Here is an 18641-nt window from a genome sequence, read left to right as displayed (position 1 = left end):
CGATGTACCATTTTGTGAAATCCTTTCCCATCGTTTGGAAATTTTGCAATGGAAAAGTCCACAAAGTTGCTCCTCACAGACAAACCCAAAGCTAATTCAAATGGGGTGTGTGAATTAATAGCTAAATAATACTGAGTGTGGACAGGCCCAGAGTAAGTTGACAGCATGATAGAAAAGGAAGAATGATCTAAGGGTAACAATATAGTTAGATCCTCAGTTTATGAATATTAAGGCAATAGGTTGATTTCGTCCAGTGAAATTTCTGAAAGCTGTGAGTATGTGTGTACATATGCACAACTTTCAGGTTTGCATTAATTCCTAAACTTGCCTCAGACAACCAACTGTGCAAGGACCCTCTCAGTGGTGTCAGCACATGGGTCCAATTAAGCTTGAAGCCACTCTTCAGCAATTGGGGGGGGGGGAATACATTTTAATAGTGTTCAGCAAATATTATTACTTCCCTACCAAGGCTGTCTTCTCCTCTGGACAGGACTCCCCTTTCTTCCTGCTTCACACCCAGCCCCTGCATTAATCACCTGTACCGTGGTTCCCCATCACTGTGTCTCCCTGCAGGAAGAGGAGACTTCTGTTGAGGGGTGATGACAGGGGCTCTTTGGGTGACTGTTTTGCTGCTGCTCTTGCTGGGAAGACGAGAGCTTTGAACAGGATGAAATATGGCTAGTGGAGTGACAGCAGCTGTGTCTAGAGTGGCCTCAGATCCTATAATTACATCTCTCTTTATTACAGCTGCTAATGGCCCTCCAGGATGACAGAGATGATAATAAATTAACAGATTATGAACTCCACTTGCCACAAATTATGTGTTTTCTCTCTCTCTCTTCTCTCTCTCCCCCTCTCTCTAAAGATTCTGGTAGCTCCTGCTGCCAAATGTCTAAAAAAGAATAGGTTTCTACACCCATGGGTACAAATACTACAGGTTTCAGAGGGAATCTGTGAAGTTCAGTTGGGATACTGCCAAGAGGAGCTTATGCTTGCTTCTCTGTAAGAAAGGATGAAGTAATGTGCTTTATTTGTAGCAATGTGAGGCATGCAACAATTTTCTAATACATGGATGAGGAGGAATCTGTGGCCTCCAGCCAAGATGGCCAGTGGTGAAGACTGAATGATGGGGGTTGTAGTTCAGCAACATCTGGAGAACTTCAGATTCCCCACCCTTGTTCTCACAGGACAGATTCCATGTTTCTGGAATGTGTGCCTGATGGAGCTGGAAAGTTAGCCACTCCAGCCATCATTTGGATCAGTTCTCAGATGCCTCCAAACAGGGCATGATAGAGATACTGTTGTTGTTGTTGTTTAGTCACTTAGTCGTGTCTGACTCTTCGTGACCCCATGGACCAGAGCACGCCAGGCACTCCTGTCTTCCACTGCCTCCCGCAGTTTGGTCAAACTCATGCTGGTAGCTTCGAGAACACTGTCCATGAAGGGGGATAGAGATACTAGCCATCTCCATTTTAGTTTAGAGCCATAGATTTATAGGTCTATATATTCTGGTGTGTTTAATTTTTTTTATTTTTAAGAAAGATGCATAGTTGGTGGCCATCACCATAAACTGGTTATGCATGCATTTAAAAAAATGACCCGAGCCTAGAGCTAATCATTTTCACTGGGTGACCTGGGATATGTCCCCTTTGACATCTTTTTCTAAACACAACAGATCATCCAAATATGCCTTTCTTATAGGGAGAATGCTTTAACCCTCTGGCCATTTTAGCTGCCTTATTCCATCCCTTAGAGCCAATGTGGTGTAGTGGTTAAGAGCGGTAGACTTGTAATCTGGTGAACCGGGTTTGTGTCTCCGCTCCTCCACATGCAGCTGCTGGGTGACCTTGGGCTAGTCACACTTCTCTGAAGTCTCTCAGCCCCACTCACCTCACAGAGTGTTTGTTGTGGGGGAGGAAGGCAAAGGAGATTGTTAGCCGCTTTGAGACTCCTTAGGGTAGTGATAAAGCCGGAAATCAAATCCAAACCCTTCTCCTCCTCCTCCTTCCAACTCTATGGTGTCTTTTTGAAAACCAATCTGCATGCAGTTTTGTAAACCCATTTACACCACCACATAATAGCATTATTGTAGCAATCATTTTATTTTCAGCTCCTTTAATTCTCATCACTCATTCTTCCTAACACAGGATTTGCCTTTTTTACTCCCACAGTACACTGATTTGACCGTTTTTTCCTGTGAGCTTTCCACTACTAGTCCAAGATCTTTCCCCTGAGTGGTACAGCTCCTTCACAAGTAGTTACTCTGTTGGCATTCTTACAGTTTGCTGTGGTTTAAACCATCTTGAATAACTGGTGTCAACCACAGACCTAGGTTTATCTTGATCCCAGATAATTTATTACTAACTTAAAAGCACTGGTCTCAAATAGTGCTGAGCCAGAATTGAAACCCCATGAATTCATAGCCCTCTTTGTGGTCTATGAAAGAACCCACCCTGTTGGTGATGCTGAGGGAAAGAGCTGTGAACCTATCAGCGAGCCTCAGCCAACACGTGGGTCTGATGGGCATTGTGGTCCAAAACACCTTCAGGACACCAGATTGGGGGACGTTGATCTCAGCACTGCAGTGCTTTCATTGTTTGCTCACAATCTGGTATCTGCAGCGGGCATAGCATTTTCTTGCACAGGATGTGATCTGCTCTCTGCTCAGATGAATTAGGAATCCCACTGTTTAATTCCCTCTGTTGTAAAAGAGAAGATTTTGATGCCAGCCCCCTATAGAACACCTTGCATTAGCCAGTTGGATATCAAGGAGATGCAACATGAATGACAGCTATCAGGTCTGAATCTGACAAAGAGGATTTCACCATCCTCTCTGGACAGAGTTGGTGAGAAAGTGCTCTTGCTTCGTCGCGGAGATGCAGCTACAGTGTTGAGCACAATGCTCAGGATGTAAACTTGGAGTGGCAGGGTGTTCTTTGCCCATTATAGAAGTGTGTCTACACTTGGCAGGGATCTACTATCAACAGTTCTCTGTTGCACGTACCTGTGTGAAACACATTTTCAAGTGTGTGTTTGTCACATTCACGCTGCACACTTCAGGCATACACTTAAAATCCCTAGTGTAATGAGTGAAGAGGCCCTGAGATACCAGATCAAATACCTCATGCACTGCTTGTTCCGTTGTGGTTGGGATGTTTAATCTCTCACACTGTTTCAAATAATGTCTGCTTGTCTGACTCAGAAAAAATTGAGCTTTTTCTGTAACTGCTAAAGTGGCTGGATTATTATTTCGTTTTGATGGTTCTCGGTTATGGAATGGAAGCGCCTTCCTCCATTAGGACATCGTCAAGCATAAATGAACTGACCGTAATAAGTCAGTGCGATGAATAGTTTACAGGTCTCCAGAAGAACTTGTGAGCATAGTTTTCTTGCTACATAAATGTGGATTAGCAACAGAAGAGCACAGCTCCCTTGCTAAAAGGGCAGCTTGTTGTTATTCAGACATATACAGGGCAAAGCACTGGGTTGTGGTCAGCAATGCACTGCAACCTAGTTGCCTAGCCTAGCTCCTTTCCAACTTCAGACTTGCCAAGAAGGGTTGGTTTTGCAGCTCGTGTCCCTGATGTCCCAGCCTCCTCTTCAGCTGTCCTCTTATTTCTTCTGGTACTCCTCCCCAGTGCTTTATCGATCTCTCCCTCCTACCCATCAGGCCTCACACACGCACACACAACACGTGACAGCTGATTGGTATCTGTTAATTAATGTGGCCTGCGGCCTCTTTTCTATTCAGTGGCCTGATAAGGGAAATTGGATGTCCAAGGACTGCCGTGCCATTATCACCCCTTACCTCCTCTGGCAACACAAACACAAAACATGGTGTAGTGATAAATAAATACCACTAACCCATCCCTCTGCCCTCACTTCCTTGGGCTGAGATAGCTGAGACAGAAAAATGGAACTCCCGACCAGTCAATACAGCAATCACCAGCTCTTTTGTTAATTGCCAAGTTGATAACAAGAGAAATCAAATGATCCTTGCAGTGACTGGCTCCCTTGGCCCAGATGCAGGCGCACGAGTACCAGAGCAAAGGACTCTGGGAATAAAGGCATCCTGCTGAGCGTAAATCACAGCTAGAGGGACTGGAGCATCTGTGAGTCAAAGGTTAATGAGCTTAGGAAGAACTGTGGGGCAGCAGTGAAGCAGTTGCACAGAAAGAAGAAAAAGGAACCAGAATGATCTCTTACACACTTGGCAAGAAATGTTAGGTAACTCCCTGTTTGTTACTAGGAACAGATGAATCTGTCAGTGTTATGTTCTAAATTTCCCAATCTCAAATTCGGTTTGCATCAGTTTGCAAACCCTTAAAACCTCAAACACATTTTGGGGTACACTTATCCTAATTTATCAGTTTTTGCAAGCGGTATATGAATTTTTGCAATAGCCTAATATAAGGCATTGTTGTGTGCTATTTTAGCTCACATGCAGAGTTTTGTGCTTAGTTTTCCCTAATATATGTTTTGTGAGAACTGCATCACAAAATTTGTTGAAGAGTGAGTTATAAGGATAACTGCATTTCGATTTGTGTATTGGTGTGGAAAGTATGGTGTTATCTAGGTTCACATTAAGCCAAATGAACAAAATGAATTTATCCCCCATTCCTGGTTGTAACCAAGGTGTGAAAACAAACCACTCTTTGTGGAAGGAGCAGGCAGACTTTGGGCTAGGTTGAGTCTCCATGCTTTCTTTATACATAGGATGTGTATGTGTTGTGACAGACTAGGAAGAGTCAGGAAATACTGAGAAGAAGCTCAGTTGTCAGTAGTGTTTCTACTCTCATCCTCTCCCTCCCTCAGCAAGAACAGTTCCCCCCATTTCTTCAGGACTCTTGTGTGAGTCTGCTAATTTTGAAAGAGCATCTCAAGAGTGAAAATGGAAAATTTCATCATGCAAAAGTAAGATGTCCATGACATTCTTGTGAGTAAAGTTGCAACAGAGGGAAATTTATACCTGTGTCTGTTTGTGAGTCAGATAGTCATATGCCAAACTACTCCCAGTGTCTTACTCATGTCTGAATCACTTGTAGACAGACATTTGTCCTTGGCACATTAAGAAGTTTGTGATATAGGAAGTGGCCTTTTCTTACACTTATGTTTCACACAGAAACAAAGCCCATCTCCTGGCCTCCTTTCCCACACTAGCTGTGATGCCTGATTTCATTTTTCCAGTGTGGACTGTATGTTATTCATCTCCCAGATTCCTTCTGACTTTTCCAGTTTTGAGAGCAGGTGGGCAGGCTAGGTGGCTCTGCCTCCAGATGAACCATAATCTCCAGATCCCCAGTTTTCACATTAAAAAAAAGGAAGTGAGAGAGTACATTTCTAGTACTTGCGGAATCTGAGTTATAAGGCAAAACATACAGGAACTATTCTTTTTATTATTTTTTTGTGAGAAACTAGCCAGGCCCCCCCATTTAGTATGTACTTTGCATTCCCACCACCACCTAGAAAAATTCCTGCCAACACACATGATCTTACTATGTAGTTTTCAAGCACAGCATTCCTCCGTTGTGGGGATCTCAATAAATACTACTAATTCTAATTTGTTCAGTTTTCATTCATGGCTTTTCATTGTCTGGTCTGCCTGGTACCCAAATTGGTGTTCATGTCAGAATAGGTGCTGTTTGTTCCTGTGGGTCCTAAGGTAACATTAATGATCCTCTGGTTGGTGGAGGCAATGTTATAAAACTGGATTGAGTTCCATTGTTAAGAAAAATTGACTTGGATCTTAACTTTTTTTCTGTAAAGGGAATGAGCTTCTGTTTTTGGAAGGGAGTTGCACTCATGGAGGGGGTCCTTCTGTTCGCAGCCTGAATGGACTTAATGGATTGTGAATGGACTTTTGTGATTAAATGCTACAAAGCTTGTTGGTGTGATGTATAAGCAAGCCTAACATTAATAGCCAGGCACATGGCAGTATTTAATGCTATTCTATGGCAGCAAGTGTGAAAACACATCCACAGCTCTACATTTATTTGTTTTTAGTATACATGGAGAGCATTTATTTGTTTATAGTATACATGGTTTATTAGGCAGCTGTTCCACCTAAATTACATAGATCAGTCCTTTTAAATAAAACACCTGAGTCTTTACTCTTTCTTTCAATCATGTGTGCAGCTTCCAAAGCAAATGGGAAGCTTTGGAATGTGGCAAGCTGAAGGTGATTCCAAATGGGATTGTATGAATAAAAGTATTCCATTACAAAATCCATGTGTGTCATGGAATGGTTAAAATCACCCAAACTACATAGGACAGGCATAGCCAAACTTGGCCCTCTAGATGTTTTGGGACTACAACTCCTATCATCCCTAGCTAACTGGACCAGTGGTCAGGGATGATGGGAACTGCAGTCCCAAAACATCTGGAGGGCCAAGTTTGGCCATGCCTGACATAGGAAGTGGCTTACCATGTGGAACTGCAAATGCAACTGGCTCTTAAAATGTGGCACATCTGTGAGTGAAATGATTGAAAGTTTCACTTCTTCCTTTTTTAGCACTTTGTCAAAGGAGCTTTTTTTTTTTACCTTGAACTGTGGTTAAATGTTTGTGGCCAAGGGCTCCCCATGGGAATATTGAGGTTTCCATCATTGGGTGACCTAACAGAGTCCCCGCCAGATTTCTGAGCTTCAGGGCTTGGAGCAGGCAGTGCTAAAACATCGTCTCCTACTTGTGTACGTAAGTTGACTTGCTCTTCTTGCCCTGCCAGGCTTTTCTAATCTTTCCCTGGGGGACCAGATGAGCCTATTGCAGAGCGCATGGATGGAGATACTCATCCTGGGTATCGTCTACCGCTCGTTACCCTATGAGGATAAATTGGTCTATGCTGAAGATTACATCATGGATGAGGAACATTCTCGCTTGACGGGCCTGCTGGAGCTCTACCTGGCCATCCTGCAGCTTGTGCGCAGGTATAAGAAGCTGAAGGTGGAGAAGGAAGAGTTTGTGACACTCAAGGCCTTGGCTCTTGCCAATTCAGGTAAGGTTACCATCTGGGATGGACATGAGAGTCTGGCCACCATCGCCCATGCAACTGAAAGGCTCACTGAAAGAAAGGGTTGGACATTGGGTTCATGAGCTTTACATGTGGTCCAAATGGGGACTTTCTAGACTACTAGAGTGAGATAACATTCCTTTATGATTCCTTTGGTTCAGTCTGACAGTGGTCAAGGTAGAAAGGATGTTCTGAGCACCTCCTTTAGTTTTTATATCCCCCTAGTTGTCGAAACAGCTTCCAGATCACTGGGTCGTAGCAATTTCATATTTAACCAGCATTGTGGTTTGCTTCACTTCATTTTTTACTAACTCCAATGCTACCGTGATCTTGGAAAACTGCCACTAAAAGGCTCTGTGATACAGAGCCAGTGCTTGAACCTGGCTTGTGGCAGCTGCACATTGTAGAGAGGCCTATCTAAAAACATTCCATCATGAAAAATAGATACATTAAAAACAGCCCCCCCCCCAATGCCTCAACACTGAAAATTGCGTTAGAAAGAACCATAAGATCCCAAACTAAAAATACAAGAACCCATAACTTACAGTGCAATCCTAACCATGTCTACTCAGAAGTCCTGGAAAATGCAATGGGACTTACTCCCAGGTAAGTGGAATTAGATTGCAGCCACAAACAGTAATAGAATCAAAGGCTTGTAAACAAAGAAAGGTTCTCAAATGCTGGTGGAATATGTGTTAACCTCTAGGGCAGGAAGTTCCATCTAGGAGGTGGTGGATGCCACAGAGAAGGCTGCCTCTCACACCGCACCTCAGAAGACAGTGATATGCATAAGAAGGGTGCATCAGCTCTTCTTAAAGGACAGGCAAATTTGCCCTCTCACTTTTTCACTGGTTGGTTTGTTTTGCCTTGTCTCTTTGCAGATTCTCCCCCCCCCAAAAAAATATTATTGGTTTTCACAATATTATAAACAAACAAACACACACACACACGACAAGCAAACATAACAAACATAAATCATAGCCTTCTTGAAAATTACAGTTATTAACTTTGTTAAGTGACTTCCTCGCTTCCCCTTGGTTGAATTTCATTCCATGTCCTTTTAACGGTTTTCCAAATCCCAATTTTTATGAAATTTAACTTAAACATTAACATCCTTAAATCTTCACCTTATATAATTAAACATATTAATTCATCACTTAACATAAATAAAATTCTAAGCTATTAAGTATCTGCAAGCTATTTCCAGTTAATTTAACTTAACAAATTTAACTAAATAATCATTAAATTTATTCCATTCTTCCTGATATTCCTCCTCCTTCTGGTTGCGGACTTTTCTGGTTAGGTCGGTTAGCTCCAAAAAGTCCATCATCTTCATCTGCCATTCTTCTACTGTTGGTAATTCTTGGGTTTTCCACTTTTTAGCTAACAAAATATGAGCAGCAGTTGGGCATACAAAAATAATTTAACATCTTTCTTGGGCAATTCCAAACCTGTTATTCCAAGAAGAAAGGCCTCTGGTTTGTTTATAAATGTATAGTTCAACATTTTTTTCAATTCATTATAAATCTTTTCCCAGAAGTCTTTCACCTTGGGACAGGTCCACCACATATGATAAAAGGTTGTCTCTTTGCAGATTCAATGCACATAGAGGACATGGATGCAGTGCAGAAACTCCAAGACCTTCTCCACGAAGCTCTCCAGGATTATGAGCTGAGCCAGCGTCATGAGGAACCACGGCGTGCGGGGAAGCTGCTGCTCACCCTTCCCCTCCTGCGGCAAACAGCTGCCAAGGCTGTGCAGCACTTCTATAGCATCAAACTGCAGGGCAAGGTCCCCATGCACAAACTCTTCCTAGAAATGCTGGAAGCCAAGGTCTGACAGGGCCCAAGAAGCAAACTGGAAGCCAAGGTTGCGGCCATGGAGCTAACCAAACAGAGGTGGCAGCTGGCTTTTATCTCCAATCATTTATTATGGAAGAATTATTTAACATCCATCTGGCAGCCACGCCAGTCTGTACATCCATCTGAAGATTATTGTGTACAGAGAAGGAAACTCTTTTAATCAACATCACTCTTCCCCCCCTCCTTTCTTTCTTTCTGGAAAATTATAGAACAAGCTCTTGCACTTGCAGAGGGAGCCAAAGGGAGTCTGGAGCCCCTAAGAGTGATGCTGTTTGCACTATCCAGGGCAGCCCATTCCCATCTTCTTTGACCTAAGAGAAGGGGCGTGGGGACTGAAGCAGAAAATGGTGAAAAATAAGAGTTTGTAACATTCATAGCATGGTGGCGTGAGAGGAGATTAAAAAATATATCTGGGCGTCAGTGGGTCCACAGCTTGACCCCTTTCCTCAATTCTGTGGTCCACGTGCTGGTGGTCTGTTTGGGGAGGAGCGTCATGGGATCTCTTAAGTCGAGAATGGCTGCCTCCTGTGCTCAAGCTACACAGAAAACATGTACATAGAGGCCCTCCTTATTGGGAAGGACAGGCCTGACTGTGTAAGATATCCTGTGATATTGTACAGCATATTTGCACCTGGCTTTCCCCTACCCATGTGCAGTCATAACATTCCCGGTGGTGGTTACTAGAGAAGCTGGAGACATGTCCTTGAGAGAGAAAGAGAGAGAAGATCTCGTTGTGTGAGAACATGCAGAGGGAAGTAGCTGGATACTTTCTGTTGTTGTTCCAAGGCTGTAGTCACTCAGTCATCCCTTCACCCTCCTAGACGTGGTGCTATTTAAAAAGAAAAAGAAAACCCTCTACCTCCTTTCCTTCTTTCTCCACATGGCCCGAGGTCACTGGAATCACAGGGAGTGGGCCAAAATAAAAGTTATCCCAAACCAGGGCATTTCCCAGTCTTTCCTCACCAATAGATTTCAAGCTCCAAATCCAAATATTGGATATATTCCCTGAGAGGTAGGGGAGAAGAAGAATTAGAAGAACTTACCTGTTGGGCTTGCGCCATGTTAAGAGAACTAAAACAACCCAGGGGAGATACTTAATTTTTGCCTCCGCATTCCTTTCCCACTGTGGCAACTCTCTCATTGAGGTCAGTTGCTTGAATCCAGCTTGAATGTAACTGAAGGGAGGCAAGGGTACAAGGCTTATATTGAGCCAAAACCTGTTTTGAATGGCAGGCTTGAAGTGATAAGTAAGAGAGTGCCTCTGCTTCTCCCTCCCCACTGAGGGATTGGGGAGGTAAGGTTTCTAGGTTATATTTATAAAAATAATGGCTTCCAAGTTAGCGTGGCCCCTGCCAACCCTCTTTTCAGAGATTAATTACTTTTCTTCTCATCAGTCCCACAGAGCCACAAGTCCAGATGGCTTTGACTGGTTTGTGGCTTTTCAGGAGGGTGATGTGTTTGTGTGTCTGTTTTCATGGTTATTTTGGGATCCAGCAGTGAGTTCAAGAGTTAAACCCACTGTTGCAGAAGCAGCATTGAAGCCAAGATGACCATACAAGTGAATTTTAGTTCCAAAGGGAGTGGTCAAAACAACATGTGAAAATAGGTCTAACCAAAGCAATAAAAGGTATAGATGGCAAATATATATATATCATTTGCCAAGTGAGGGCTGGGCAGTGTCCTGTCTGCTTCCTGAGGTAAATCAGAACAGAGGCCTCAACTTCTTTACTTTGTACTAATTCACTGTGGTGCTTCATCCAGATGCTAATCCAAAGGTCCTCTTTTTTGAAGAGGGAAAAAGTGGGTAGGATTTAGCAGATTGCTAAACTGGTCTTCCATGACTATGAAGGATGCGACAGAAATAAACACAGTAATCATGAAGCTCCCTTCGGACGCCTGCGGTTGGCAACTGATTTGGGGGCTGGACCATACTTACAATCTCCTGACAGTTTTGTTTTTGGATGACAAACAGCTCCAGTTTTCTGCTCAAAATGGCTCCCTACTTCTTTTCCACTCATGGGGGAAAGTATTTTGATGGATGCACCTTTTCTCAGAGTAGCCTTCCTCTCTCCCCAGCTTTCTTTATCCTACTAACAGTCATTGTCATTCTTCTCCAAAATAGCCATCACATGTAAGGGACAACCGTAGCTCACTGGCAGAGCGCCTGCTTGGCATGCAGAAGGTCCTGAGTTCCTTTATTGGCATCTCTGTTGAAAAGGATCAGATCACAGGTGATGGGGAAGGCCCCCAGCTTAGACCCTAGAGACCCATTGCACGTCAAAGTAGATAATATTGGGCTACGGGCAAATAGACCTGAATTTGCACAAGACTTCCTATGTTCCTGTGTCTTCCTTTGCAAAGCATGGTTGCGGGATTTCTGTGCTAAAGGCCAGAAAAAGAGTTCCTGGCACTACAGGCCTCAATCATGGGTCCTTATTGGGAGGAGCATTTTCATGCTCATTTAAAGCAGCCTTCCTTCATTGCCACTTTGGGGCAGTAAACAAGTGAAGACTCAGTAAATGCAATAAATGCGGGAACAAATGCTTCTTGTTCCCATGTTTGTAAAACTACCACTTTGTTCATTTGCAAATAGCCTAAGGTCATCTTATGTTGCTGGAGCATAAAATCACTGCCTTGCTGGGTTACACCCAGGGTCCATTTAGTGCAGTCTTTTGTCTCCAATTGTGGCCATTCTGGTAAGCTCTCAAGTAGGGCATTGCCCACACCTCTGCATAATCAAGGATATATTGTACCAGTGTTTATTTTTTTCTGAAGTCAGAGGCAATGTGGAGCCTGCTTGTCCATGACTCACTGCGCCCTTTTTGGTTCAATCAGAGATATAGCTGCATCACTCTCAACCAACATTCCCCAATCTGATGCCATCCAGATGATTTTGGGGTTTCCAACTCCCATCAGCCCCAGCTAGAATGGCCAGTTTTCAGGGAGGATGGGAACTGTAATCCAAAACATCTGAATGTCACCAGGTTGGAGAAGACTGGTAAAAACTAAGTGAAAAGGTACAGGATTTCTGGTTGCACAATGGGACTTCTCCACTCTCCTCTGACCACCGATCCCCTAAATCTCTTCCAGGGGTTCTCCCAACCCTCCAAAGCCGATTTTGGGAGGTTGCATGGTGCAAAGAGGGGGGAAAGTCCCACTGTGCACGTGGAAATCCACATGGAGGTGGAAGGCATTATGTGGATACTGTCCATAATCGTAGAGGGGGCTGAGACAACATATTCCAATTAATTTAATAGAACATACATCTGAGGAAGACAGTAGCAATCAACCAGAGCAGCAACTTGGTAATGCTTTAGATCTTATAGGGAGAGTGGATAGCACAGACCAGCTTCAGATTTTAGCAATATGGGGACAGCTCTGGTTCCATGCCTTTGGAACTAGCAGAAAGTGTGTGTGTGTGTGCAAGCATGCACTAAGCAATTATCCGGTCCTGCACATAGGAGTCAAATATTTTGTAAGGTACAAACTACTGGTACAAGAATGATTCTGACAACTGCAAGCCTTCAGACAATAGTAGCTTCCATGGAGTAGGTAATGAAGTCCCCAAGTGCTAACCCCGGGATTAGTTTAGGGCAAGGCATGCAGGTAAGTGCCTTCACTAGAATAGAAGCATGACATCTGTCAACCTCCCCCTTTCCAGGAAGCTGTGTCACCCTACTTCTGTGCCTACCTGTAACCTGCCGTGTACTCTCTCCTTCCCAAAACTTTACATAGGTCACTGTCTTCTGCTCTGAAATACAACCCTCCCTTTGAGCCATGGAGGCAACACATGCTGCTTGCATTCACATTCCTTTCTGGAGTCTCTGGCCTTTAGTGCAACCAGCAAGCAAACACCCAAGTTGGCGGGAATCGCTTCAGATCAATGGTGCGATACCCACCACCCCTTGCACCTGAGAAAAAAGCGGGCATTATTTTGAAGTGAAAATATGAAGAAACTGCAAAACCACAACCCAACAGTATTGTTCATGCCAAATAAGGGGCGTTATTTTCTTCTCTCTACATAACCAGACTGACTCATGTGTTCAGAAATGTCGAACACATATTTTGAAACCATGCTAAAGCAGCTGTCAAAAAAGGGAGGAAAGAAACCCTAAGAATGTATGTGGCTGAGGTTTTTTGGCCAGTCATGTGGTCCAAAGCCAGTCCTGCTCTGGTGACTTGATGGTTAAGAGAAGCCAAAAACAAGCAAAGGGGAAAAGATGGGAAAGCCTGTGCAAAACTATGCAGGGTGTCATAGTCCAAGAGTGAAATAAAACAGTAACTACTCAACTATTATCTGCTCCTGAAAGAAAGAAAAAACTGTCAAATAACTAATTAAATAAATCGTATTCTTGTGGTACAGGTCATTTCGAACAAACTGAGAAATAAAACAAATGTACAAACAAATCCTGTTGAGGTTGCATTTATTGAGTATTCCGAATCATCACTTCACCTTATCACACTGAGAGATTTGCTTTACACTATGGTACATCCAGGTACAGTCGTACCTCAGGTTACAGATGCTTCAGGTTACAGACGCTTCAGGTTACAGACTCTGCTAACCCAGAAATAGTAGCTCGGGTTAAGAACTTTACTTCAGGATGAGAACAGAAACCATGTGGCCGTGGCGCGGCAGCAGCAGGAGGCCCCATTAGTTAAAGTGGTACCTCAGGTTAAGAACAGTTTCAGCTTAAGAACAGACCTCCAGAACGAGTTAAGTTCTTAACCCGAGGTACCACTGTATTCACATTGTGGGTTAAAATAAACACATCGGAAAGGGAGCAAGAATGTGTGCACTACCTTTCTTCCCCCATCCTTGTCGCTCTTTAGAATTTGGGGGCAAACCTCTGAAGTGGGGTGCTTCCCCTTCCATTTTAACTTTGTCTAGTCCACAGATGCTTCCACACTAACCCTTTTCTATGGAATTGCTCTCCTTTGTTCACCCACTTTTTATAGAACATCCATATTCCCCCCCCATCACTTGCTTTCTGTGCTGCCCTCCCATGTTTTTCCAGACCTGATTTGTGATTGTTTTAAAATATTAAAATATAATTGGAGATTGAGGCTGTTCAATGTGTACCAGCAAAGCAGTACCAATGTTTTTCAAGGCTCCTGCGCCTGTAAACAAATCACTTCCTCTTTGTATGGTCAGCTGATTTTATTGCTTCCTGTTGACCCTAGCTGGGTGACTTGTAATTTCCCCTTGAATAGCCTCTCTGCAAATTGCTCCACGTCAGAACCCCCTCCCCCGTGGGGTTATGTGCTTAATTACTGGTTTCCTATTTCCCCCATTACTTTTTTAAAATGGAAAAAAAGAAAAATTAAATTAAGAAAAAAGATATGAGGAAATCAGTAACCAAAAGCAAAGGCCACTCCCTTATGGGAGAATAAATTAACATGGAGCAATTCATAGAGCACCTATTGAAGGAGACATTACTTAGTAATTGTCCCACTGGGAGCAATAAGAAAACAATAAAACCAGCTAGACCTGCAAGCAATAAACCTGAAGTAGCCAGGTAAGTGGCTGAGAGCAGCTTATTTGTGAGAAGATATTATAGAACCATCTTCGGCCATATGAAAGGGCACAGCTAAAGCTGTATGGAACCCTAATTTTAATTCTGCTTCCTGCTACTTGCAAAAAAAGGCAATGTCTTAACAGCACTGAAGAGCTCTTGTGTAGAAGCACCCCAAACATGAATTTTGTTAGCACAGCAGTGCATAATCATCTCCTGGAAATGATGCTTAGGTTTCATCCCAAACACCCAAGCTCTTCTTTTGGAGGAAAAATAAAAAGGAACATGCTCTTGAGGTTTTTCAGAGGGAGATGACAGAACCGCTCAGAGAAAAGGAGCAGTTGTCTTCAGTGATGGAATCCAAACATATGGCATGTCAATGGAAGATCCCAAGAAAATGAGCAATGGATCAGATCCATGAATCCATGAAGCTAAACAAGGAGAAATACGGTTTTTGGCCAAAGCAAAAGGTGCCTTGGGTCCAATAATTACGCAATATGAGGCAAAGCTAGTTATGCTACTGTTAGTAAGCCAGAAGCGCTAACTAATAGACATTTTGTAAGGTCTCACCCTGCATTTAAAGCGCTATGATGCTGCTTTAAACAGTCACAGCTTCCCCAAAGAATTCTGGGAGCTAGAATTATAGAATGTCATGGACTGGCTGGATGCAGAGGAGTGGTGGGAGATACCAGCTGGGGACCCCCCCAAGGGAAGAAGGCACAGAGTCAGGGGACTGGTGCTGGGATGATGATGAGTGGTCAGAGGGAGAAGAGAGCAGACTGGGGGAGGAAGAAGCTGGGGCTAAGAGCAGCCCAGAAGCAGAGGCAGAAGCAGAGGTTGAACAGGCTGGGGCCCCAGAAGCAGTGATGAGGGATGTTGCTGAAGAAATCTCTCCCTCCTGCTGCAACCAGCTCCCTTCCCACCCTGGTCTCCCAGAACCAGCAGAGGTATGAAGAGGGCAGAGCAAATACAGAAATGGTGACATAGTCTCAGATTGCTTGGGAAGGACCTGGTGAGGAGGGGAAAGATCTACTGGGATGCGTTCCTGTGCTCACTAGGCCTGGCCCCCGAGTCGAATTTGTTTCCTTGAATGAGGAGTTAGCTTTACTCATGTCTTGTGATTTATTACCGACTTGCGCCTGACTCCCGCTCCTGACACAGAATCATAGAATTGTAGAGTTAGATGGGACACAGGGATCTTTTGTCCAATGTGGGGCTCAAACCCCCAACCCTGAGATTTAGAATCTCATGTTCTGAGCTATGTTGTTTGTCCCCAGAGTTCCCTGGGAAGTGAGATTAATTGTTAAACCACTCTTGGAATTGTAGCTCTGGGAGGGGAATGGGGATTTTCTAACAGCTCTCAGCACCCTTAGCAAACCACAGCTCCCATAATTCTTTAGGAGAAGCCACGATCGTTCAAAGTGGTGTCCTAGAGCTTTAAACACATGGTGTGAATGTGGCCTGGGTCAAAATTTACAATTAATCTCAACAGAGACAGAATCATTAAATTCAGTAGCAGCTTGTGCGGTAGAACAGAGCCACTCCTTGATACCTGGGCCATGGTTGCTTACCTACACAGGGCAGAATGGGAGCAATGCCTGAGCCACACGGTTGCACCTGTGAGGCTGTTGCTGCCAACCTGACACTCCTGCGGGTGAATTCACATGCTTTCGACTTTGCCGCTGCTCTGCTCTGCCCCAGACCCATCCAATTAAGCAGCAGCAAGGAGCAGGGCTCTGCAGGTCCGCTCCACCTTATGTACAGCAACAGAAATCCAGCATGGCCAATGGCTGGGAATGAGGGTGTGTGTGTGTAACTCAACAGCATCTGTAGGGCTGCAGGTTCCCCATCTCTGCTCCAAAGCATCTAGATCCCAGATACCCTTTTTGGTGGTAGAACAAACCTTGCATAGCTCTTCCCCAGAAAGGTACACTTCAGTCCTTGTGACTTTTTTGGCAACTGGTCAAGACTACAAAGTTCTGGCAGGCTCATGGCTTGGCATGACATCTGATTTGAAGGCAGCTTCAGGGGGTTAAATGTTTTCGGTACTTGCAGTGTATATATTTGATTTAAATTGTATTTGATTTAAATATCATTAGCCACGTTGCAGATTTTTTTTTTGTAAAACTTGAAATTTATTGAATGCTTTAATCAATAGCTAAACCTTGGGGGGAAATCCATCGCTTTCTAGTTGTAGAAACCACATCAGGAGTCCACCTTTTACAATGATAAAAGGACATTATATTCAGCACTCCCCATCTTACAACTCTATGGTGTCAATAGGTCCACAACAGTCAGGGCTGAGGCAAGCCTTTACAGCTGCTAGCCATAGTGCATCTAAACCTGCATGAACCACAATGGATGCCAGTTGCAACATGCTCCAGAACTCCTGCTGAACAGAAAAAAATGTGCACAAATAAAAAAAAGAGAGTGCCTCTCTTGTGTTTTGGCTAGCACAAAAACCTATGTGGTTTACCTTCTCTCTGATTACTCACAGACCATAAACCAGGGGGAACTGGATCCAGTTGATGTCTGTGGTCCAGGAGAGGAGTGGACAGATCTGGATAACGGAGGTGCAAGCCCAGGAGATGTGAGGAGGAAGGAACTGGAGGAGGGAGATGTGGGCAGGTGGGCAACCCAGGTGAAGTGAGGAAGAGGGATCCAGAGGACACAGATGCAGGCAGCTGATCAGGCAGGTGGCCCAAGATGAGCTGCAGAGGTGTGGTGAGGTCTGATTTCTTTTTATGTGAAGTGTAAATAAAGGGGCAAGGAGTTAGAATCATAGAATTGTAGAGTTGGAAGGGTTCCTAAGGGTCATCTAGTCCAACCCCCTGCAATGCTGGAATAGGCAGCTGGCCCACATGGGGATCAAACCTGCAACCTTGGCATTGTCAGCACCATGATCTAACCAACTGGGCTATGGAGGTTGGTGGAGTTGACAAGTGTAGCAAGTAGGGGCACAGGCCCTAGTAAAAACAGAAACCAGCTAATGAAAAAGTTATATTAAGTCACGCCTACATGTAAGCTTCGTATTACACCGCACTTACAATTAAAAGCACAATCAGAGAACTACGGGGGAAATATGGGGCAGGGGCACACGACAAATCTGCTTCTTCCTTACAAGGTCCCTGTGCACCTTCAAAATCAGCTGTGGAGGGTTAGGTCCACACAGATAATATCTCATAGTAGAATTTCCACTCAAATCAGCAGGAAGAATCCACTATATTTCCCCAAAATCTGAACTATCCAATTAGTTTTAGTTCTAACCACCCCCTGCAACAGAAATCATACCATCAACTTTAAGCTTCACAAGAGTCTCCCATGGTGTCAGGTAGAAATGTTTTGTGTATATGATACACAAAACCCCCAAGGGCAATATTTAGTTAAGTTGGGCTGTCGTGCTCTACACATATTGTATATGCACAGCTCATAGTTGCAAAGGATTTATTAATGAGTTTCCTTCAGAAGCAATGTAAGAGTAGGCAAAATTAACCAGTACCCATTTTTCTCTGTTTTTGCCCTTTACAGGACAATCCTATACATGTCTACTCTGAAGTAAATCCTATTGATTTCAGTGAGGCTAGTGGGTTTATAGTTGCAGCCTTACTAAGACTGATGAACGGGTTCTCATCTTATTCTGTGAACCGCCCTGAGACCTCCAGGTATAGGGCTGTATATAAAATAAATAAATAAATACCTCTTTAACATTAGCAAAAATAAAGGGGAACAAATTAAAATATTCTAGAGGCACCACTTTTCGGAACATAAACCTAGTGTATCTAGAAGCAAAATACCTTTCTGTTGTTGATTTTTTTTTTAGTTTTTATTCTTCAGATGAGAAAAGTTCCCCCAGCCCAAAAATTTTCTGTGCCAAAAACCAAGGATTTGTTGACAGCCTTTGCTTCAGTGAGTAGTCTTTGGATTTCAGCAGCTTTATTGTAACACAAATGTGTCTCCAATGCAGAAGCAATAAAGGGAGAGCAATGATCAGATAAGAAAGAGCAAAGCTAGAGGAAAACCACTTTAGCTAAACTGGCAGCGACTGATAGAAACTAAAGCCTGTATTTAACAGCTGAGTTAAAAAAACAAATCACATAAATGTTGTTTTCATGGGGAGATGAGGGGGGTAATTTACGCAGCCTGTCAATTAAATCGAGTGCAATACGCAGGTTATGAATAATCTTACCAGGGTGAAGAATGTTATTTTTGGACAGAAAATGATCTAAAGCCAGATTATATCATCTCCAACAATTCCATT

The 18641-nt window shown here is 43.6% G+C and overlaps 1 protein-coding gene across 4 annotated transcripts in view; it reads left to right on the top strand.

The window, feature by feature from the left end:
* Positions 1-13278, top strand: part of ESRRB (estrogen related receptor beta) — a 155073-nt gene extending 141795 nt beyond the window's left edge. For all 4 annotated transcript variants that reach the window (XM_083502712.1, XM_083502713.1, XM_083502711.1 and 1 more), the window contains 2 exons: positions 6724-6993; positions 8603-13278. In XM_083502712.1, the coding sequence (XP_083358838.1) occupies positions 6724-6993; positions 8603-8847 (515 nt within the window). In that variant the 3' untranslated portion in view covers positions 8848-13278. The remainder of the gene's footprint in view (positions 1-6723; positions 6994-8602) is intronic.
* Positions 13279-18641: the final 5363 nt, after the last annotated feature.

Source organism: Podarcis liolepis, assembly GCF_965112155.1.
Source record: "Podarcis liolepis genome assembly, chromosome: 1".
NCBI classification, from domain to species: Eukaryota; Metazoa; Chordata; class Lepidosauria; order Squamata; family Lacertidae; genus Podarcis; species Podarcis liolepis.
This window is presented reverse-complemented; position numbering and strand designations above follow the sequence as displayed.